Source organism: Peromyscus eremicus, chromosome 7, assembly GCF_949786415.1.
Source record: "Peromyscus eremicus chromosome 7, PerEre_H2_v1, whole genome shotgun sequence".
In the NCBI taxonomy this organism is placed as follows: Eukaryota; Metazoa; Chordata; class Mammalia; order Rodentia; family Cricetidae; genus Peromyscus; species Peromyscus eremicus.
Genome location: NC_081422.1, coordinates 47,969,899 through 47,994,030, shown reverse-complemented (window position 1 = coordinate 47,994,030; position 24,132 = coordinate 47,969,899). Strand labels below are relative to the sequence as shown.

At 37.2% G+C, this 24,132-nt stretch overlaps 1 protein-coding gene across 1 annotated transcript in view; it reads left to right on the top strand.

The window, feature by feature from the left end:
* Atm (ATM serine/threonine kinase) overlaps positions 1–24,132 on the top strand; it is a 108,913-nt gene that overhangs the window by 48,084 nt on the left and 36,697 nt on the right. The window contains exons 28-38 of the mRNA XM_059267892.1: positions 885–1,011; positions 1,463–1,662; positions 4,697–4,868; positions 5,345–5,509; positions 6,775–6,907; positions 7,680–7,775; positions 9,159–9,330; positions 13,104–13,245; positions 14,621–14,797; positions 15,824–16,001; positions 19,483–19,570. Coding sequence (XP_059123875.1) covers positions 885–1,011; positions 1,463–1,662; positions 4,697–4,868; positions 5,345–5,509; positions 6,775–6,907; positions 7,680–7,775; positions 9,159–9,330; positions 13,104–13,245; positions 14,621–14,797; positions 15,824–16,001; positions 19,483–19,570 — 1,650 coding nt within the window. The remainder of the gene's footprint in view (positions 1–884; positions 1,012–1,462; positions 1,663–4,696; positions 4,869–5,344; positions 5,510–6,774; positions 6,908–7,679; positions 7,776–9,158; positions 9,331–13,103; positions 13,246–14,620; positions 14,798–15,823; positions 16,002–19,482; positions 19,571–24,132) is intronic.

Below are 24,132 nucleotides of genomic sequence, written 5' to 3'. Positions count from 1 at the left end.
GTTTAACTTAGATATGAAATCGCTTGGTTGTGTATGAATATTAGAGTGATTTTTTTTTTTTTTGCTTGATTGTAAGCTACTTGAAAATCTTAATTCTAAAACAAGATTTAAAAATACTTTATTCTTTCATCTATGGGTATTTTGCCTGCATGGGTATCTATCTGTTTTGTGCATGCAGTGCCCATAGAGGCCACAAAAGGGCATTAGAACCCCTCCTCCAACCCCATGGAGTAGTTGTAGTTGTTAGCCACCATGTGGGTGCTAGGAATTAAACCTGGGTTCTCTGGAAAAGCAGTCAGTGCTCTTAACTGCTGAGCCAGCTCTCCAGTCCCTAAAATACTTCGTTTAGGTTTTGTTTTTGTGAGACAGGGTTTCACTATGCAGTGATGGCTGGCCTAAACTCACTTTGTAGAACAGGCTGGCCTCAAGCTCAGAGATCTGCCTGCCTCTGCCTCACCAGTGCTGGGATTAAAGGTATGTACCATCGTGCCCTGCTGAAAGTACTCACTTTTTAAAAATGCTGACTGTGCTAAGCATATAAATTAGTAGTAATGCTGAGAAAGTACTTAGAGTTTATAATTGTGTTATAATATAGTAAATAATGTTACTAATCTAATACGTCACCTGGCTTAAGATACTGTTTGTTGGTCCTTCAATACTGTAGTATAGAGTTGTAAATCAGACCTGAAGGGAAGTTTTGCTGAGTCCCAACTCTGGGGCTGCCATTAACTTCGTAAAAGGTTAAATAAATCAATTACTTTAAACAAATTTATCTGATGTTATGTCCATGGGGAAGATTCATGTATGCAAACTATATTTTATTGTTTGTGATTTTAAAAATTCATTAATTTTGTTTTGAAAATACTACCTTTTTTTTTCTTTAGGGATTTGGATCCTGCTCCTAATCCACCCTATTTTCCATCACATGTTATTAAAGCAACATTTGCCTATATCAGTAACTGTCATAAAACCAAGTTTAAAAGCATTTTAGAAATTCTTTCTAAAATCCCTGTAAGTACATATTGCATTAATAGTGTAATAATTAATAAGAAAAGTTCTTTTCAGCTAAAAAAAAATCTAAGTATATTGGAGGGGCATGAAAACTTACTTGACTAATTTCAAAAGGAAAACACTTGATTTACAAGTTGTATCTTAGTATTTTAGTCAGTGTTAACTAAATGTATTATATATCAGGCCAGGATTTCATGACCCTACCTTTATTAATTAGTTCAGGGAACGTGTTTACTGTTTCATTATAATATATTGACTTTCAGTTTACTTTCTGAAAACTAATGTGGAAACTTTTTATAAAGTGAAATAGACTTTTAACAATTTTAATATAATATTTTGCATGTGATATCAAGCCCGTATCTAAATGATCATTTAGTAATGTATAAACTATTTGGTTGTAGCTGAATATATTTGATTTTAAAATTTTTTTCTAAATGTGTATCTCTTTTAGGATTCCTATCAGAAAATTCTTTTGGCCATTTGTGAACAAGCAGCTGAGACAAATAATGTCTATAAAAAGCACAGAATTCTTAAAATATATCACCTATTTGTCAGTTTATTACTGAAAGATATAAAAAGTAGCTTGGGAGGAGCTTGGGCCTTTGTTCTTCGAGATGTTATTTATACTTTGATTCACTACATCAACAAAAGGTAAATAATATATTGGACTGATGCACTAGCGGTACTTTGTGTGTGCTAGTCTTTTGTGTGTGCAAGCACGTGCATGTTGGGCAGGAGTGCATGTAGAGTCCTGAAGTTGACTGACATCAGGAGTCTTTCTCAATTGTTTTTCACCTCCTTCTTTGAGTCATGGTCTCTTAATGGAACCAGAACACACCAGTATGCCTGCTGGTGTGTGTAGCCAGCTTGCTCCCAGTATCCCTGTCTCCTGCATCCTGGGATTGTAGGTGAACACTCCGTGCTGTTTCATTGGTCCGTATGTACATATTCATGATAGTCTCATTCTATTTTGGCTACTATGTCTGTGTCATCAAAAGTAGTAGTATACTCTTGCTTTGTTCTTTTCATTCAAAATTGCTTTGGCTATTTGAGATTTGTTTGTGTGTGTGTGTGTGTGTGTGTGTTCTATTTAAATCAGAATGTTTATTTATTTTTAGTTCTCTAAGGAGTCACTGGTGTCTTTAGGGATTACATTATATAGATTGCTTTGGGTAGAGTGACCATTTTAATAATGATTCAGTGATTATAGGATTTCTTCCTTTTTTTACTTTCTTTCCTTAATATTTAATAAGTTTCTTGTTTTTGTTTTGTGGAGAATGTTCCTGTTTAGATTAAAATTTTTTGTAGTGATTATAAATGACATTCCCCCTTTTCCATTTTATTCATTATCAGTGTGAAGACATCCTACTGATTCTTTTTATGTTGATTTTATAATGTGTACCTTTACCGATTCTTTTTATGTTGATTTTATAACGTGTACCTTTACCGAATACATTTATTAGTTTTAGTAGCGTTTTTTGTTCGTTTGTTGTTTTTGTAGAGCTGTTAAGTTTACCTGCAAATAGTGATGATTTTATTTTCTCTATTAGTTTGGAGACAATTTATTTCTCTTTCCTGTGTGCTCTACCATAGTCTTGAAATAGAAGTGGTGAAAAAGAAGTTCTTGTCTTTTTCAAAACGTTAGAGAAACTGTTCAGCTTTTCTCTGTTCACTGTGTTATCTGTGAACTTACGTGTAACATTTATTTTGTCGAAGTATATTCCTAAAATATCTCTTTTCTTCAGATTTTTTTCTTTCCCACGGAGGGATGTTAAATTTACTCAAATTCCTTTTTTTGCTGTTGAGATGATCATAGATTTTACCCTTAATTCTGTTGATGTGTGGTTTAGAACTTTTATTGATTGGTGTATGTCGAACCATCCTGGCATCTCTGGGATAAACCTCACCTGATTATGTGTAATCTTTGCAGTGTGATGTTGGGTTTGGTTTGTTAGTACTTTGTGGAGGATTTTTGTATCTTTGCTTGTCAGGAAGATTGGCCTGTAGTTTTTTGTTGTTATTATGTACTTGTCTGGTTTGAATATCAGGCTAATTCTGGTCTAGTGGAATGAACTGGCAGAATTTTTCTCTGTAATTTTTTGAATAATTGAGAATAATCAGTATTAGTTTAATGAAATCATGTGGTCCTGGGCTTTGTTATTGTTGGATGACTTTTTGTTTAGTCTCATTACTTGTTATTGACTTGTTCAAGTTTGCTATTTAAGTTAGTTTTTCTTTCCTTATTATTCATTAATGTTTTGAAGTAGTAGGGTCTTGCTGTGTTGCTTTCAAACACCTGGGTTCAGGAATTCCTCTAGCCTTGGCCTTCCAAATAACCAGAACTGCAGGCCTGTATTCTCTGGATAGTCTCATAAATTCATTTGGCTGTGCCTTTTTCTTTTTTAGCTCCAGAAGTTTGTCATATTTTTATGTCTTCAAAGAATGGAAATTTAAAAACATTCATCATTTTCTTTTGGTGAGAGCGTTCAAAATCCTTTCTTGTAGCTTTTTGATCTATACAGTTATTATCTGCAGTTATCCTCTTCTGTAGCACACTGGAATGTCTTGTTCCCCAACTGTAACTTAGTGTCCTTAGATCTTTTTTGCATCCATATTCCTGCTGTCTGTTCTTTGGTAACTTTCTTTGTAGTCTCAGCGTTTAATTAAATTTTAAAATTATTTTGAATTCTTTCTTTAGTAACTCCAGCGTCTCAAGTTCTTCAGGAAATATTTGTTTTCTTCCTCTGAATATCCCATGCTTTATTTCTTTACATGGTTTACAGTTTTGTTGATAACATCTGACCACTTCATACATAATGAGGTTAAGTGTTGAAATCAGATTTACTCTAAGGTTTGACTCTGAATGCTGCTCCATGTATGTTGAGAATGTGGGTGTGCAGGAGGCCAGAGTGGGGCATACTGTGTCTTTCTCTATCTCCTTTCGCCTATTTCCTTTCGACAACGTCTCTCACTGAGTGAGAACCTGGCTATTTCAGTGAGTGTGGCTGGTCAGCAAGCTCCTGGCCCACCAGTCCTATGGTATGGAATGAACAACAATGCCTGGCTCTTTATATAGGCGTTTAGCACTGGAACCCAGGTCCTCATGCTTTCAGAGTAAGCACTCTTACCACTGAACCATCACCCCGCCTTGTTTGACCTCCATTCATTTCTTCTCTTTCCTCCTTCCCTTGTTGTCTTACTGTTTTTTTGCCGACACCAGCTGTTATCACGTAGCTGTCTGTCAATGGTTTTCTTGCTGTGTGGTCAGTGAAGCTGGCTTTCCTTGTCTTCTTTTGGATAGTACCTTCTTCCAGATGTTACTTGACTGTCAGGAGCACTGTCAGAAGACTGGGGATGAGGAGGGCATGAGAAAAAGAGTAAGACTTGGGTTTACAAAATGACTGCTGGGACTGTCCTTCAGTGCTTGCGGGCTTGCAGTGATCCTCGGATCTCTTATTTGAGCGACTGTGACAGTTTTCTTGTTTTTCAGTAATTTTATCAGAAAACATGTATCTTTCTGACATGCCCTTTTTTTTGGATTGTAACCATTGAAGTATTAGATATAAAAGTGACTTTTTTGTCAAGCCATGTCAGAATTAGAGATGTTGAGTAAAAATGACTTGAATAGTACTTCAGAATAGTTTCTTAGACCTTGTTATTTTTTTTAATTTATTTTTCCTATTAGGCCTTCTCATTTCACAGATATATCATTGCGTAGCTTTTCCCTTTGTTGTGACCTGTTAAGTCGAGTTTGCCATACAGCTGTAACTCACTGTAAGGATGCTCTAGAAAACCATCTTCATGTTGTTGTTGGCACACTTATACCACTTGTGGATTATCAGGAGGTTCAAGAACAGGTAATTTCCCGGTTCATTTACAGAGGAGTATTTGAGATAAACGATACTCTTAGGAATTGAATGCTTTAAGTTTACCTGGTATAATTAGTAGTTTTAATGGGAATGTTTTTTGATAAATGATGGGGAAGACGTTATTAGTGGATTAATCTTTGAAATCAGTTACCTAGCCATTGGAAATTTTGATCTAATAAATCTGATAGTTTTGTCTATTACACTGAAATGTAGAAGACTGAGCAGTTCTCACTATTATGGTATGTGAGATCCCATATAAAATGTTCCATTAACACTGTGTTTGTTATGCCCGCTTTATGTAGCACTGTATGTATTTTTATTTTTGAAGCCATACATACCAATAAATGAGTACCATACATACCTTTAGACAATTTCTAGATTAGCAGAGGTTTATCAGTTATAATGAGATTTGGCTCTCTGAATACAATTAAGGCTTTTCTCCCTATCCTTTGGTAATTATTTAGGTATTGGAGCTGTTGAAGTACTTGGTGATAGATAACAAGGACAATGAAAACCTCTTTGTCACGATTAAACTTTTGGATCCTTTTCCTGACCATGTTGTTTTTAAGAATTTGCGACTTACTCAACAGAAAATCAAATATAGTGGAGGACCCTTTTCACTCTTAGAGGTAATAAAAGTTTTATTTATAGTTTTGTATTACAGAATATAGGCAGTAGTATTTCTTTTAAAACTTTTAATGCTCCACTGATAAAGACAACACTTTCTGTTGTAGTAAAAGTAATACATGAGATTTACCTTCTTAAATGAAATCCAAATCTTTTAAAATATACATATATATTCTAAATTTACGTGTCTGTGTGTGTATGCCTCATATGTACATATACTCAAGGAAGCCAACAGAAGGTTTCAGATTCCTCTGAGCCACCTGACATGGGTTCTGGGAACTGAACCCAGGTACCCTGCAAGAGCAGCCAGCTCTTTTAATAATTCAGCCTTCTCTTCAGCCCCTCAAAACAGATCATTATGCATCTTCTTGCATTGCATTTAAAGTATAGATATCAAAGCTTCCTGACAAAGATGCATTTGAATATTCAAAGAATATAATACAAAGTATTATTAATTTTAAAATACATAGGGTCCTGTGGTTCATTAATATCTCAAAATTGCCACCTTTTTCTTTGAGGGTCAGTAGTGTTTATATTAGTGGTGATATTTAGCATGTTAATCTTTTATAAACTTCAGTTTGTCTCTATTCTCTTTTAAATGTTATAATTTTAAAATTCTACTAGACTATCAATCTGAAAACATTAAGATATAAAATTCAAGTTATATGTAGCCCGGCAGTGGTGGCGCACGCCTTTAATCTCAGCACTCGGGAGGCAGAGGCAGACGTATCTCTGTGAGTTCGAGGTCAGCCTGGTCTACAGAGTGAGTTCCAGGAAAGGCACAAAGCTACACAAAGAAACTCTGTCTCAAAAAAAAAAAAGAATCGGTGCTGTTTAAGCCGGGTGGCGCACGCCTTTAATCCCAGCACTCGGGAGGCAGAGGCAGGCGGATCTCTGTGATTTCTAGGCCAGCCTGGTCTCCAAAGCGAGTTCCAGGAATGGTGCAAAGCAACACAGAGAAACCTTGTCTCGAAAAAAAAAAAAAATTCAGGTTATACTACTAAGTAAATAAAAATTGAGATGTTTTCTTCCAATTCATCTTGCTGTTGCAGTTTTGAAGTCTATTGTGTTGACATCTGATGTAGATAAGAGACTCTTAGAATTATTTAAACCTTTAAAACATTGTCAGAATTAAAGTGGAGGAAGGAGTGTAGTTCTTCCATGTTTCAGCATCTAGACACTACTTATTATTTTTTCTTTTATTGTTTTATTTTTCACACTTAGCCAGTGCATACTCAACTAATATTAAGTTGATTTTGTCTTTTAGGAAATTAACCATTTTCTTTCAGTAAGTGCTTACAATCCACTTCCACTGACCAGGCTTGAAGGATTGAAGGATCTTCGAAGACAATTGGAACAGCATAAAGATCAGATGCTGGAGCTTAGGAGAACGTCTCAGGGTACTATTTATTTTATGTGAATGAATGTTTTCTGTGTGTGTGTGTGTGTGTGTGTGTGTGTGTGTGTGTGTGTGTGTGTGTTTGTGTATGTGTTTGTGTATGTGTGTGTGTGTGTGTGTGTGTGTGTGTGTGTGTGTGTGTGTGTATACCACATGGCTGCAGTGCCTTTGGAGGCCAGAAGAGGGCACATTCTTCTGGAACTTGAGTTAACAGATGGTTGTGAGCTGCCACGTAGGTGCTGAGAACTGAACCTGGATCTTCTGTAAGAGCAGCAATTGCTCTTAACAGATGAGCCATCTCTACAATTGCCTCCGGGTATTAATTTTAACATTATGATTTTTTTTTCTGTTTCTTCTTCAACTATTCTTTTGTATATTCTTCTTGGTTGAATTGCCACCATCATCATATTTATATTCTCATCATTGCAGAGAGGCCACTGCATGGTGTGTGTCTAAGTTCAGAATGCTGTGTGGTAACAGACTAAGCAAGGTCCTTCTGGATTTTGTGTTTAATAATTCTTATGTTTTTAGTCATTTTTGACTTTGGTAAGATATTAACTTTGCTGTTTAGCTTGTTCAAGATATTTCTCTATCTGCTTGGTAAATTTTGCTAATCATTTCCATGTGGCCATATTTCGGGATTCTATCTGTATTTTTTAAATCCGTTTATGATTTAAAACCTTTTAAAAGTCCTCGTTTGGAGGTATGTGTTGAAAAATAGACATGTGTTATCCTTATGATAATGGAAACACTTTTCTCTAAACTATTTCCAGATAACCCGCAGGATGGCATTGTGGTGAAGCTGGTTGTCAGCTTGTTGCAGTTATCCAAGATGGCAGTGAACCAGACTGGTGAAAGAGAAGTTTTAGGTAACGATTAGGTGAACTAGGTGAACAGTCTTTAGTATGGTCAGAATAATGTAAACTTGTTTGATTTACTGGAGAAATAAGGGTGGTTTGTTAAGTTATGTTTCTGTTTAATTCAGGTAACTCTAGACACTTGCCTTTCATATTCCTTAAATATGCTTATAAGATAAAGTTAGCAATAGTAGTTAATCTTAAAATGCCTTATAAAGATGTAGGAATAACATAAATCTCTTCTTTGTTAAGTTGCAAATGAATTAACTTCTGAAATATTTTATAAGTATGGCTTACTGGTATTTAGTGTTTATTTTGTATATAGCAAATAGGAACAAAGATTCTGAAGGATGGTTAAACTCAGATTTTTTGAAATACCATTTAAGTCTTTTGTTGAGTATAGGTATTTAGATTTGGTGGTCTTAGTGCGGAAAGTCACATGATTAATGTTTGCTGGAAGCTGGCATGGCAGTAGTGCCTTACTGAGAATGGGAAGAGTAAGAGCTGTTGGTGCACTTTCCAGTGTCCATCTCAGTTCCCAGTGGAGCCTACTGTCTAGCATACTCACCTTTAGTTTGGTATTTATTGAAATGTATCTCATGTATAGACATGAATAATACAGACCGTGTGTACCTAGTTTAAAGTATTTGTACACAGTGAAAGAATACCTGTGCATCTACCACCCAGATCTAGAAACTCAACCTTACCAGAACCCTCGAATCTCCCCTACACCCAGAATTCACATCTTTGCTCATTGTCCTGCTTCTGGGCATAAAGCTGATTTATGCAGCCCAGCAGTCCAAAGTGGCTTTCTTGTGTAACACAGAATGGTCCTGTTTTGTACCTGTAATATATGCCACACTTACTGGTAAAAGACTGAAATCTTTCCTCTAACGTCAGGGAAAAGAGAAGTTACTCCCCTTTACTGCTTGTGTTCAGCACTGTATTGAAGTACTAGCCAGAGTATCAAGCAAGGAAAAGAATTGAAAAGTGTGCAAAGTGGAAAGGAAGCAAAGCTGCCTGTGTTTATAGATGACATGATGAAATGTGTTTAAAAATTTTCACTAAATTAGATGTTTAAGATTTATGAGTGACATATGTGTGACACTCTGGATTTTCTTTTTTTAAGGTTTTAAAGTTGATACTTTATACAGTGCCAAAGATGTTAATACTTGTGCTTTTAATATTGTGTTACTATAATTGCTAACTTATTTTCTGTCATCTCTGGGGAAAAATATATTACAGCATTGATGTGTTTTTAGCTTTCATTACTCCCAATGTTCAAAAACACTGAAATCTTTTAAGCATGACAAAATGGTGTTAATACTTTTTAAATTGGAAATGTTGTATACCCTCCTATTTATGGCTGTACTAAAATTAAGTTTCTATATGTAGAGGCTGTTGGAAGGTGTTTGGGAGAAATAGGTCCTCTGGATTTCTCTACTATAGCTGTACAGTATAATAAAGATACAGCTTATACCAACGCCCACGGGTTACCTGAAGACAAAGAACTTCAGTGGACCTTGATAATGCTGACTGCCCTGAACAATACCCTGGTGGAAGACAGGTGAGTACACCTTTCATCCAATTACAGAAACCAAATCCAAATCTAGCTTTCAGGAAAATTATACTAATACCTCACTTAACACTTTGTCTTGCAAGTTCTTTCTTTATTCTTTTTTTTTTTTTTAAGTTTTTTAGATTTCTTTTATGTGCATGTATGTTTAGCCTGCATGTACGTATGTGCACCACATGCATACCTGGTGCTCATGGAGCTCAGAAGAGGGTATTGGATGCCCTGGAAACTGGAGTTGGATGATTGTGAAACACCATGTGGATGCTGGGAATCTAACCCAGGTCCTCTGAAAGAGCAATGAGTGCTCTTAACTATTAAGACATTTCTTTACTCTAGACTTTCAAATTTTTACATTAAAAAAATTTATATATTTTTATGAAATTTCTTTATTTAATTTATATGATCAAATACCCTTTGTTCTTGACACTTGATGATGAAGAGTTAGGTCTGTTTTAAATTCTAATGAGACTAAGTTAGACAGAGGATAAATAAGTAAACTGCCAGATGGTTCCACACAGACAATTAAGGAACGTAGGCTGGTGGGATGACTCGGCAGATGACAGGCACCTGCCATCAACCTTGAAAACCTGAGTTTGATCCCCAGATCTCCATGGTAAAGGAAGAGAGCCTTCTCCTGAAAGTTGTCGTCTCACCTCTACAGGTGTGCTGTGTCGTGCACCTTCACCCGTACAAACTTTAAATACAGGAATGTAAAGAGTGATATTTTAAGTGATCTTTAAAACCAGGGTGCTGTGTTCCTCCAAGCTAATTTTTATTTTGATTCTTTTAGAATAACCCATGGAGCAACCTCAGAAGATTTAAACTAAAAGAATCTTCCTATTACTCTTTTATTCCTGTTCAAAACAAAATTTTAAGATACAGTCAGTATTTTAGCTTGTTGGCTGTAAGATTACTTTCTTTTCATTATTGACTAACTTCTTATTTATTGTTACTGTTATTAATTCTTTGCAACACTGGGGACTAAATCCAGGGCCTTACACATCCTTGATATCACTGAGCCATATTCCCGGCTCTCTGATTATTTAGTCATTGATTTACTGGTTTGTTTATCCACTCCATCATTACCATTGTGAGAGGCTGAGTTCAAAGGTTTTCTTCCAGCCAGACATCTCTTAAAAGTATAGTTGTATGTTGACTTCATTCTTCTGCCTCTCTTCCTATACCTGCCATATTTGCATTACTGATTTAATGGCCCTATATTTTTTATTATCGTTGTTTTTGTTATATTAAACTGGCTGACATGGGTTCTATCTTAACATTTTATTATATAAATTTTTAACATACAGTAAAGGTGAAAGAATTTTACAGTGACTGTCTGTATACTTACCGTGTAAATTCTTGTATTAAACATTTTACTGCTATCTTTTTTTAAAAAATTGTGTTCCCCTGTCTTTCTACCACTGTTAATCCATTTTTTTTTCTCTTATCTTTTTTGAGACAGAATCTGATACAGTTCAGGCTGGCCTTGAACTTTCTTAGATAGTTGAGGATGATCCTGAACTCCTGATCCTCCTCCCTCTGCCCTCTACTTCCTAAGTGCCAAGATTGTAGCATGTGCTACTGCCTTAATTCATCTTGACCTTTTGTTTGTTTTTTTGAGACATAGTTTCTCTGTGTAGCCCTGGCTGTCCCGGAATTCACAGAGATCTGCCTGCCTCTGCCTCCCTAGCACTGGGATTAAAGGTGTATGCTGCCACCACCACCCAGCTTGGACATTTTCTTGATTAATGATTGATGTGCAAGGACCAGGCCACTGAGGGTATTACTACCCCTAGACAGGTGATCCTGATAGATAGAAGAAAGGTGTCTGACCTAGAGAGCAAGCTGGTTGGTGTGTAACATTCATTCTTGGGCTCTGCTCTAGTTCCTGCCTTCTTGAGTTCCCACCCTGACTTCCTGTCACAGTGGACTGTAAGCTGTAAGACGCAATAAACACTTTCCTCCATCAGTTTACTTTTGGGAATGGTGTTTATCACAGCAGTAGAAGCAAACTAGAATAGTGATTGATTTGTCATATAAAAACCAGTTGTGTATGGTGTACTACAATACCACTGTATATAAAAATTTATGGTTTTAATGTATATACATACACCTTGTATCTATATCAGACAAATATAAATAAGATGATCTTACTCTATCATCCCCGTTTGGAATGCTTTACTCCTAATTATCTCAAGTTAATTTATCATCACTCAGATCACATGACATTCCTCAAAGAAGTCTTTTCTGATCAGGTTTTGTGGTTATTTCCTTAGTCAGCATCCTCTTTGTATGCTGAAATCCCTAAACACCTAATGCTTTTCCCCCTCCAACAGTAAAAGAGAAAGAACTCTTAACCATTGCCCATTATTCTCATGCTTGTATAGTCACACTAGCAGGTCCGTACATCATTAAAAAAAAAACAAACAAAAAAAAACTTGAGATTAATGTGTATCATATCATTTTGTGATTAAGTTTTATGTGGAAAATCTCCTTAAAAAAGTCAAGATGGAGCTGGGTGGTGATAGCGCATACCTTTAATCCCAGCACTCAGGAGGTTGAAGGAGGTGGATCTCTGTGAGTTCCAGGACAGGCTCCAGAGCTACACAGAGAAACCCTGTGTCGAAAAAGAAAACATAAGGAAGGGAGGGAGGAAGGGATGGAGGGAGGGAAGAAAAAAAGAAAAAAAGAAAGGAAGGAAGGAAGGGAGGAAGGAAGGAAGGAAGGAAGGAAGAAATGTTCCCCAGACTTCTCTACAGGCCAATCTGATGGAGGCATTGTCTCAGATAACTCTAGCTTGTGTCCAGTTGTCAAAAGAAACTAACCAGCGTCATGACTAAGGGGCAAAAGTAGAAACAGGAATTGGTTATGAAATTATTGCTATAGTACAGAGGAGAAAAAATTATGGTATGAATTAGGAGATCAATAATGAACAAGAGGGGCGTGGATGGAACCAGGATATGTTTTTAACATAGTCAATAGGATTTGCTGAGGAATTAGATGTGGAAGAATGTATCCAGGTTCATAGGTCATCTTCTGGGTAATTAGCAAAACATACCCGAGCAGAAGTCAACCTTCCTTTGATAACTTGTCATTGTTCCAGTCTCAGGCCTGGTAACATTGTTTTGTCAGTTGCTGTATTTTCAGGACTGTTGTAGCCCTCCATTTCCTGGGGTGTTTTTGTTTTAAAAGAAGGAATTTTACTTTTTATTTAGAAGTTTTAAGTGCTAATGATTTCCAACTAACTGCTCTGTCAGACTAAGTATGTACCTTCAAAAATATTTTTGCAGGGTTGGGGATTTAGCTCAATGGTAGAGCGTTTGCCTAAGCAAAGCCCTGGGTTCAGCCCTCAGTTCTGGAAAAAAAGTTTTTTTTGCAGTAGTTTCATCATTTGGAGTAAGATATCATTGTACCTCACCTCAAAAATAATGTGTATCACTAGAGAAAATACTAGCAATGTGTTTCCTTAGGTGAATTAGGATTTTGCCACTTTTCACTAATCATATTTTGTAGACTACGTTATTTCCAAGTAGTTCCTCTTAACAATGCTTTAAATTTATGGTCAGTATAACATAGTCATTATTGTATAGAATGAAGAGAATTGCTGCTGAAGTAATCAGTAACTCATGTTTACTGAGGGAATATTTTTAAAATCTTTGATTTTTTTCTTCAGTGTTATAGAATTTTATAGATAGGAAGTTTCTAATATTTTAAGTTTTAGTTTTTGTATAGCATTCTATATTGATAAATTAATTGTTTTTCAGTGTCAAAGTTCGATCAGCTGCTGCTAAGTGTTTGAAAAACATTTTGGCTACAAAGACTGGGCACAGTTTCTGGGAGAATTATAAGATGTCCGAGGATCCCATGCTGACCTATCTACAGCCTTTTAGAGCATCAAGGAAAAAGGTCTCTTAAGTAACAAATGTTTGTTGAATACCTATTATGTATGTGTAGAATGGTTACATTTGTTTTGTACTCTGGATATCATATTGCTTAAAATAGTTACGTATAATATACTGTTTGCTAGAAAAATTCATACTGCACATACTGGATTCAAGGGTCTTGTTATTTTTCAGTATGGCAGCATATAAAAGTTGAAATAGATAACCTAGAGAAGTGGTGATTTGGGTCTGAGGGAAATTCTTTTCCAGTATAGTGGACCCTTTGATCCCATGCACCATTGATCCTGGATGATTTTAGATGTTGTGATCAGCCAACAAGCATTTACTGCTTTTAGCCCACCTTGGATAAAATGGAAGAGGACTGTAAGCATCCTCCTTCTTGCATGTTGATGTCATGACGATTCCACTGGAAGAAGTCTGCAGTATCGTTAAGAGCTTTTGCATCTCTTGTCCCTAAGCATTCCTCTTTTCAGAAAGTGACAGCAATGTGCAGTTGTTTTTACCTGTTCAAGTTCAGTGGAAATACCCATCATTAAAGAGTAATTTTAATGTATTTGGTTCTTAGTAAAATTAGTAGTAATAAAAACTGTTAATGAACTTAATAGTATAGCTTAGTGTAAAGTACTGTATTTTTAACATATAAAAATCACATTTTATTTTGAAATCTATTTGCGTGGTAGATTTGAACCAGTTTTGTGGATGAGCCAGATGAGGCAGAGATTGTGACTTGTATAATATGCTATCAGTGAGGACAGTACTAACAGTAGAACTCAGGTTTCTCACTTCCTACACCAGAAATCTTTTTACAGTCTTACTCCCCAGTTTAAAGCCCCCCATTCCACATGTGTGCTGCTCCTTCCCTCTCATTTGTTTTTGTAGCAGGGATTGGATCTTAGGGCCTTGTGCTTGACCACTGACCTATAACCCAGCTCTGTTTTACTTTTATTTTGAGACAGGATTTCACTAAGATACCAAGCAGGCTTTGAACTTAAAATCTTCCTACTCCAGCTTTTGAACAGTTGAGATTACAGGCCTGAACAACCACTCCTAGTCTAATCTATTTAACTTTTAAATATTCAGATTTAATTCTTTTATCAAATATTTATTTTTGCATTTGTGTGTTTATGTGTGTAGACATGTGTGTGCCGTGGCACTCATGAGCAGGTGAGAGAACAACTTGCTGGAGTCAGTTCTCTCCTTATACCATGTAGGTTCTGGGGATCAGACTTAGGTCAGTGAGGGTTGATGGCGAGTACCTTTTACTTCTTGACCTGTACGGTGGGCCCCAGATGTAGTTTAAGTGTTCTTAGTTTTATTGGAAACAGATTTGACTGTGCATGGATATTTATTTGACATAGGAAATGATTTTCTACTTCTAGTTTTTAGAAGTACCCCGATTTGTTAAAGAAGATGTGTTCGAAGGCCTGGATGATGTGAATCTCTGGGTCCCTCAAAGTGAAAGTCATGACATTTGGATAAAGACACTGACGTGTGCTTTTTTAGACAGTGGAGGCATAAAAAGTGAAATTCTTCAGTTATTAAAGCCAATGTGTGAGGTAAGAGGATTAATTAATCTGACTTAGATCCTGCGTTTTTTTGTTCTTCTTTGCTTTTCTCATTCAGTTTAACTTCTGTGTATCTGACTGTGATTTGCGTATTTGAAAGAACACTGCGTGATGAGTGTATCATCTACCTGCAGTGTCACTTACATTCAACTACTGTAAATCCATTAAAGTGGGTGTCTTTGGTTAGCCAGAACTACACGGCAGGCTTTAGTTTTGAGATGACAACATACTAGTTAAGTTCTACAAAGTGCTAGGGTAATTAGTAATGACACTTAAAGTAATGGTGATTACAAATTACGTGTATTACTGGAGGTCAGCTCCTGCTTTCTTCACTGTCAGTTGGCGTTCTTCAGCATGCTTTCTGAGTGAAGAAAGATAGGCAGCAGTAGGCAAGAGTTTTACATTGAAGGTCTGGTCCAGTCCATTTCAGCAAATAGTAAGTGTATGAGTCAATTCAAAGAGCTAAGAGTGTTTGGGGACAAAGGTTGTGCCTCACTGGGAGAGCATGTGCCTCTAGTGTGTTAGGAGCAGGGGTCAACCCTGGGATTTTGTTGGTGGTTGTTTTATTTTGAGGTAGGGTCCCAGTATGTAACCAATGATGACTTTGAAGTCATGTTCCTCCTGCCACCATTTCCCCAGACCTGAGATACCTTGCTTGGTATTACTGTTTGTTTGTTTGGTTGATTGGTTGGTTGGTTTTTCGAGACAGGGTTTCTCTGTGTAGTTTTTTGGTGCCTGTCCTGGAACTCGCTCTGTATATCAGGCTGGCCTCGAACTCACAGAGATCCACCTGGCTCTGCCTCCTGAGTGCTGGGATTAAAGGCGTGTGCCACCGCTGCCCGGCTTGTTTATTTATTCTTTAAACACTACTTGAGACAGTATTGGTGATAATGGTTGCTATTTAGTACTATATTGAGTTCATGGGAGATCACTGTAGTAGTTTTAAATTTTTCGTATGTCAGTAATAGGGGATAAACAATTTAAGTGAATTATGTTATTCTAAATGCTGTGTTCTAGGTGAAAACGGACTTTTGTCAGACTGTACTACCATACTTGATCCATGATGTCTTACTTCAAGATACATGTGAATCTTGGAGAACTCTACTGTCTACACACATTCGAGGATTTTTCACTAGCTGTTTTAAACACCTCTCACAGGCAAGCCGATCAGCAACTCCTGCAAATTCGGATTCAGGTATTCTTTTCAATTGTTAATGTTTATACCATTAACTTCTCAGCTCTAGAGAAAGATGGCTCAGTAAATAACAGGGAAGTTTACTCTACATTCTGTATGTCTGGCATTGTGCTTGCAATATGGATGTGAACAACAGAGCTTCTTCCATTTTAGCAATGGAAAAAAACATGTAGCGGTATGATGGAGTATGGTAGAGAGAGGTATATGATAGAGTTTTCATATTTTTAGAATTCTGGCCAACTACTTTTTAAAAACTTTCTATCATCAAATCAGGTGTATTTTTGTAGACAATAAACGTTCTACAAGATTTTTTAAAAAATAAATTACCCAAAAAGAAAAAAAAAATAAATTATCCACAATCATAAAATCCAAGATATCTATATTTGGATTCATATGTACATAAATAGAAATTTGTATATTTATATTTGTTTACATTTGGGATATATCTTTCTAATTTTACTTTCATGATAAGAAGTATTTCTGGGCTTTGAATACTCTCAAGCAGCATATCTGATCTGTGTTATCACTTTCCTTCTAATGAAGTTCCCTTGACACTTTGCAAAAAAGGCCAAATAAATCCAAAGGACATTTCTGATGCTGTTTATTAACAGAAGAAATTACACCTGGGCAGGTGGGGAGTAAGGAAATAGCTCAGCAGGTAAAGTGCTGGCAAGGACCAGAGTTTAGATTCCCCAACACCCACATAAAAGACGGGTGAGTGTGATAGCCCACTGCTCAGCTTGGTTTACCAGAGGTGGATATGAGGGATCCCTAGAGCAAGCTCATTAGCTAAGCTAGCCAGCACGGTAAGCTCTGGGTTTGAGAGACTTTGCCAGAGTATATATAAAATGGAGAGCAATCAAGAAAGATACTCAGTGTCAGCCTTTGTCCTCCACATGTAACCTCCACACATATGCAAAAAGAGAGAGAAGAGAAATTACACTTGAGTTTAAGTATACATAGTACCTGTAACACATATAAATACAATTGAGGGTTCATTATAGATCACTTCTTCAAACTGAAATTTCAAAAGGATAAGAAAACAATTCTATACTGTTAATTTACTGTGTTTAATAAAAGGATAAGAAAACAATTCTATACTGTTAATTTACTGTGTTTAATATACATAAGCATAAAACTAGGCACAAATTCACATATTGCATTTCAGGAAATACCATTTTAATAACCACACCTTAGTGTGTTTATAGTCATTTTAGCATAATTGTGATTATTCAGTTTTTCCTGTTTCTCTACTTTTACTATGATAGTCTTTGAAATGTCTGTGGTGTTCTTTAGACTTCATTTTGCTGTTTTTATGTGTCTGAGTTGATATGTTTCATTGAGGTTGAGAGAGGCTGGGGAGAGTTTACTAAAGGCTACTAAGTTACAGTTATGTAGGGATAAGATCTGATGTTGTGTTGCAAAGTGGGGTGACTTTTGATAATGATAATGTATTGCATGTAAAAACAAACAAATAAACCTTTGGGATGTTGGAAAGTACATAACCTGAGTTCGATTCTCAGTCACCAACAGTACCATGTTGGGTGACTCACCTGTAACTCCAGCTCCATGGGGACCTGACACTTTTTTCCTCCATAGGCACTTGCATTCATGTGCACATACTCACACACACATTTTTAAAAATCGTTCTAAAAAACATTGAAGAAATAATATGTTTTTATTATAAACAAATTTTTGAGGAGATAGATATACTTAACCTGATTAAAACAAATACATACTTATATTGAAAAACCAAATGGCATCCCATTAATATGTATGATTTCAATTAAAAGTTTTAAAAAGTAACAATCTGTCTGAAAGAAAATATAAACATAGACATGGTTGCCCCCTCCTGTGGCCTTATTAGATTAGAAATTGTTCATCAAAATGATCTGGAACATGCTTATGAAATTTTGGGGAATTGCTAAATTAAAAATCTTAAAGTATGGGTTAATGTGGTTTTAATGGGTAAGAGTGCTTGCTGCCAAAACCTGATGACCTGAGTTTATTCTTGAGAAACTCACACAGTGGAAGGAGAGAACCAATCTGCACAGGCTATCCTCTGACCTCCATATGAGCTCCCTGCCTGAGTGCCCAAATGCATAATAATTACTGTAGTTAAGTCTATTTTAAAACATAATTAAATATAGTATAAAAAAAATCCTAAAATAATTCTTGCAGAGATTTTACTAGTTATCTAAAATATATCACCTATGTTTAATTGGGGAAATAGAAATATAAGTGATCCATAGGTATAAGTAATAATTTAAAGTTTAAGTACAGTTTAAACAATTTTACTACTTATGTTTATACTCTGATCACTTAATAGCAAAATTATCTAGTTTTATCTCTAGAGAGTGCCAATATTTTTATTACCTTAAATGAAATTTTGGCCTTCACATATATAAAGCTATTATTGAAAATGACAATAAATGTAGTTTCCTATAAATCTTAAATGCTGTATCTTTCTGGTGTCTGGAAGTCTCAAACCTTTACTTGAATGCCTCACATGAATCTCAAACTCAGTTATGTGAATAAAAATAAATGGTACTTTGCTGTCCACACTAAAACCTTTCTCACCTATCTGAATACCAAATCTTGCCAGTTCTGTTTCCTAGGTCACCATCATCCTTTTTGCTTTCTAGCTCTGGTTCAGCAGGTTGAGATTCTCTCACTACCTTCTGAATTCTACTTGCTACTAGCCACCTCCAGTGTACTTTTGTTGGTGTGTGTTTTATTTATTTATTTTTTTTGAGACAGTAACTCAAATGGTTCTTATGTATCAGTGGAAGACTTTGATTTGTAATTCTCCTGCCTGTACCTCTCAAATGCTGGCATTAGAGGCATGTGCCATGACACCCAGTTTATACAGTGCTGTGGCTTGAGTCCAGCAGGGCTTCGTGCAGGCTAGCCAAGCACACTTACCAACTGAGCTGCACTCAGCCCCATTGGACTCTGCTGACCTTCCCTGGTACTCCGTCCTTTCCCTTCCCCCTCCGACCAGTATTTTGGCTTCGGATGTTGCTTTCTCCTTCAAGCTTTTCTTAGTCCAGGTGAGGTCATTCTCACATAACTTCTAGAGCATTCTTAACCTTTCTTTCACACCACTTGTTCCACCATGTGAAGAGCCTCCAAGCTAGTCAGTGAGTTCTTTGTGCAGAAACAGTCTTGATTTGTTCATGGTTGTAAATGTACTAAGCACCAGGCACATAAAACATTACAGACATCTCAAAGCATTAGGTACTGCTTCAGAAACAAATTATAATTGGCAACATAAATTCTTGTTTATATTATACATATTTGTTTCTTTTGAAATAAAAGGAATGCCACTAAATTAAATTGACTTGAATTTATTAAGAAGCATTTTTGTGTTGGGTGTACCACCCATCAGAATCTTACAGTATAGAAGGAGAAGGACACAGACAAGGAAGTACTTTTACATCTGTCTAAGACTAAGAGGAGCTATTTCTGTTTCTGTTAGAGCCAGAGCACTTTCTCCGTTGCTGTTTGGATAAAAAATCACAAAGAACAATGCTTGCTGTTGTCGATTATATGAGAAGACAGAAAAGGTAATATGATAACAATTGTTTCTCAGGTTGGAAACTGGGCACTCTGCCTTCCTTTTGCCTGCATTTTAGTCTAATTGTTTTATTTGCAACATCTTCAGATCGTGAAAATTGACGGGTATGATGCTTCTGTTTCTACATGTAGGATAGCACTTAGGTTAAGTGTGGGGGACTGTCGGTTCTTGTCCCAGCTGTCCCAGCAGGCATACTGCTGTGGCTAAATCACGCTTTAGTGATTGTTCTCAGTACTGCCCCTGCTCATTAAGTAGTTCTTAGGCTAGCTAGAGTTGGATGTCTCCTTTATCATGTTTGTTATAAGGTAAAGCTTTTGTTGCTGTGTGCCATACTTATTATGAAAACTGTAGTATTTTTGTGATATGACAGAATTGATTTAAGTGAGTTACTTTACAATATAGTGTCTTTGTGTTTGTTGTGATTTTTTTAACTTTCTTTTTATTTATTCTTTGTGTCTTTCACATCATGCATCTCCATCCCATTCATTTCCCTGTCCCTTCGTATCTGCTGTCTGAACTTCCCCCCAAAATAAATAAAATTTAAGGAAAAAGAAAGGAAAAATCAATCTTGTCATGACACAGTGAATCACTCAGTAAACCCTTTTATCCATATATCTTTACTTGCAAGTGTTCATTGAAGAGTCATTGGTCTGGTTTGAGGCCTCTGATTTCTGCTACACTGTTGATGCTGGGCCCTCACTGGAACTCCTCTTGGATATCCTGTTGCCCTGTGTTGTGGAGCTTTGGGTCTGCAGGACTGGCCCCTTCATGTGCTCTGGCAGATTATAGACGGGGTAGATGTTAGGGTGAGCCAACTCATAGCCCTGCTTCTGGACCTGGGTAGTTGCAGGATTGGTCAGCTTACCAGCTCTCCCCTGTCATCACCACTAAAGTGAACTCTTCAGCATTGCCCTGGCTAGTTCACCCTTTGCAGTGATGAGCAAGGGGCGGGGCTAGTTGTGCTTTCACACCCTTTGGGCCGGCTCTCCACTTCTACACCATCAGGGCTGGCTCTACTGTGTTGCCCAGGTGAAAGGTAGGACCCTCTCCTGAGTACAGCTAGTGAGGGGCAGGAGCAGTTCTCTCTAGTGTTGCAGCCAGTGGGGGAGGGGAGGGGTCAACTCTGTACAGCCCTGTCCTCTAGGCCTTGGTGGTATCAGGAATGGACATCAACACAGACTGAGGCTGCATCAGGGCCATGAACCCAGACATGGGTCCTGGCAGCAGCCCAGACCTAACATCATCATGGCTCTGGGTACCGCAGCCTGCTCCTCACTGCTTTCACCCCTTCAGATATGTAATGAGCTTTTCTCTGTCCCACCAGCCAGCTCCCAGATAATGACACGCAGACTTATAATTAATTATGAAAGCTTGACTTTTAACTTAGGCTTGTTTTTAACTAGCTCTTATAACTTAAATTAACCCATATTTTTATTAATCTACATTCTACCACATGGCTTTACCTCTATCCCATTCTGTGTATCCAACTCATTCTGTGTCTCACTGGCGATTCTCTTGCCTAGATTCATGCTCTACTTCCTCTCTCTACCCGGAAGCCCCACTTATGTACTTCCTGCCTAGCTATTGGCCTTTTAGCTCTTTATTAAGCCGATTACAACATTATATCTTCACATAGTGTACAAATATCCCACAACACCACAATACAGATACGCCTCTGTTTACAAGACATGAACCGTTCTGTCTCTTTTTCTCCCATAGCACACCATAACTTTGCTCAGCATGTTAATGCCCATTGGGCTGGCGGGTGCTTTTTCCTTGGAGCCTGGTGCATTCTGCCCCAGGCCTGCATGTGGGTCTCCTTGTCCCACTCAGTCAGTCATGGTGCTGGGTCTATTGTTACTTTTTGAGACCAGGTCATGCGTAGCCTAAGGTAGCCCTAAATTCACCATGTAGCTCATCATGGCCTTGAATTCCTGATCTTCCTCCACTTCGAGTGCTGGGTGTGTACCATTGCCCCAGACTTTCAAGGGATTTTTAACAAAGCACAGACATTGCTCGAAATGGCACAGTGAGCAGTTCAGATGATATGTACTGTTAGAGAATTATCAGAACTCTGAAGAAAACAGTGCTGGAAGTCTTCACTCAGAATGTTCCGGTGCACCTTGTGATTTTTCAACTTTAGCATTCAGAGGAAGCTGGATATCGAATCCTTGCCATGTTCCAGGCTGGTGATAATGCAGCATGATCTTTTTTATTTCTTTCTTTTTTCCTTTTCCTTTTTTTATTTTATTTTTTTAATTTTATTTTTTTTAATTTAATTTTTTAATTTTTTTTTTTTTTTTTTATGGTTGTTGTTCCCACTTTGTAGTAGCCCTGCCTTGAACTCACAGAGATCTGCCTACGTCTGCCTCCCAAGTGCTGGGATTAAAGGTGAACACCACCATGTCCTGCATCCTTTCTTGACATGCTGGATTGTGGTTCCCTGTCAACCATGTGATAAAGACGATAAACAATCATTGGTGCCCTCATAGTGTGCTGTGTTGCTATGATTTTCAGTAGGTTAGGTGTGATAAATGAATTTTTTTACTTAAAGTTTTTCAACCTGGGATGGGTGTATTGGCTGTAACCCTACCCAAGTGTAGGAGCATGTGTAATTTGGACAAGAAGTAATTAGTGCTAATGAGTATGTATGGTGATAATGACAGTGGTTGATAAGGAATAATAGAATATTTTGACTCTGAGTGCATTGCTATTGTAAAAGATACATGACTTTCATATTATTCCATTTCACTAATAGATTTTTTTTGCATTTTAATGTCTTATTTGTGATTTATTTTGTTTTATAGCATATCCTCTTCTGAGAAATCACTTAACGGTAGCTGTGAGTGCCCTTTCCTGGTACTGGGAGGTAGTTTCATCTTGGAGCCATTTATTTCAGACTTAATGAGGTAGAATGATGCTGTTGTTGGCAAGACAGAAAAGGGAATTCTTTTTTAGAGAACGTTCTTAGGGCTGGGAAGATGTGTAAACCTGACTTGCTGATGGCAAGCTTGATGCCTGATTGGATCCCCAGAACCCATATAAAGCTTGGGTGCAATAGCACGTACATCTAATCCCACATCCATAAAAGGTGGTAGGAAGCAGAGACAGGAGAATCCCCAGAAGAGCATGGGCTAGCAAACTTGGTATATGCAGCAGTGAACAACAAAAGTGGTTTTCTGACTGCCACATATGCACAGTAGCACATGATGAACATGGACACACACATCCTATAAACACAATCACATTGAAAAATTCACATTTTTGTTTTTAATTGACATATAGCAATTGTATAAGATAAAAATTCTTGAGCTGGGCATAGTGGTGAACATCTATAATCATAGTGTTTAGGAGGCTGAGGAAAAGGATTGTGATTTGAAGCCAGTCTGGGCTATAGTGAGTTTAAAGCCAGCCTAGAATTACAAAACAAAGACATTATCGCCAGAAAGAAAAAAGTTACTTTTCTTATTGTTATTAAAACTTGAAGGTCTGATGTGGTGGTGCACACCTTTCCCAGCATTCAGGAGGCAGAGGCAGGTGGATACTATGTAGACCACTGTAGACCACTGTGGTCTACATAGTGAGTTCCTGCACAGCCATGGCTGCACAGAAAGACCCAGTCTTGAAAAAGAAAAAAAAATCTTTTAAAAATTACTCAGGAAAGTGTGACTAGGGCAGGACCAAATTCAAGTTGAGTGCTTTGTTAAAAGCTCTGTGATCTGAGCGTGTTACCTGATGTCTTCTCGTTCTTAAAAATCAGGATAAGGGCACACGCATATTGATGTATGCCTTTAACCCCAGACAGAGGCAGGAGCATCTCTATGAACTCCCGGACAGCTTGGTCTACATAGTGAGTTCCAGGACAGGCAGCACTAGTGAGCCCCTCCCAAATAAATATCAGTATAAGGTCTACTTTAAGGATAGCGGTGTGTAGTAATCAAAATTGACAATGTGTATAATATACTTGACATTCAATAAATGTACAGTTCTTTTCTGTGGGCAACTTTTACTTCTCTGAACTTGAATTTCCTCAGAAGTAATTATTGTACAGAAGTGCTAACTGTGTAGAAGATGTGGTATGTGCTATTCTAGTATTTACAGATAGGACTAGAACTGACTGGATTAAGTTGCTACAGATGATACAGCTAGCAGTAGGTGGTAAAGCTAGCTTTGTACTTAGCTGTATACCTCTCCAGAGCCAGTACCCTTCACTACTATGTTATCTTATGTCTATAATGTTAGCTTTGAAGAAGATACTATCTATAGTTTGCAGTTCTGAACTGTCATTACCACAGTGCACATTTTTTATTAAGTAGTTCACTGTTGGATAATAGGAGCAAATGATTGCAACAGAAAAGACATGTATATTACTTTTCTCATCACTGTGGCAAAACACCCAACAAAAGCAGCGTAAGAAGGAAGGGTTTATTTTGGCTTTTAGCTTGAGGTGTACATTTGATTGTCTTGGAGAAGTCATGGTGGCAACAGTAGGAGGCAGCTGATAGCTTTTTGTCCATTTTTGGGAAGCAGAGCACCATTGATGCTGGTGCT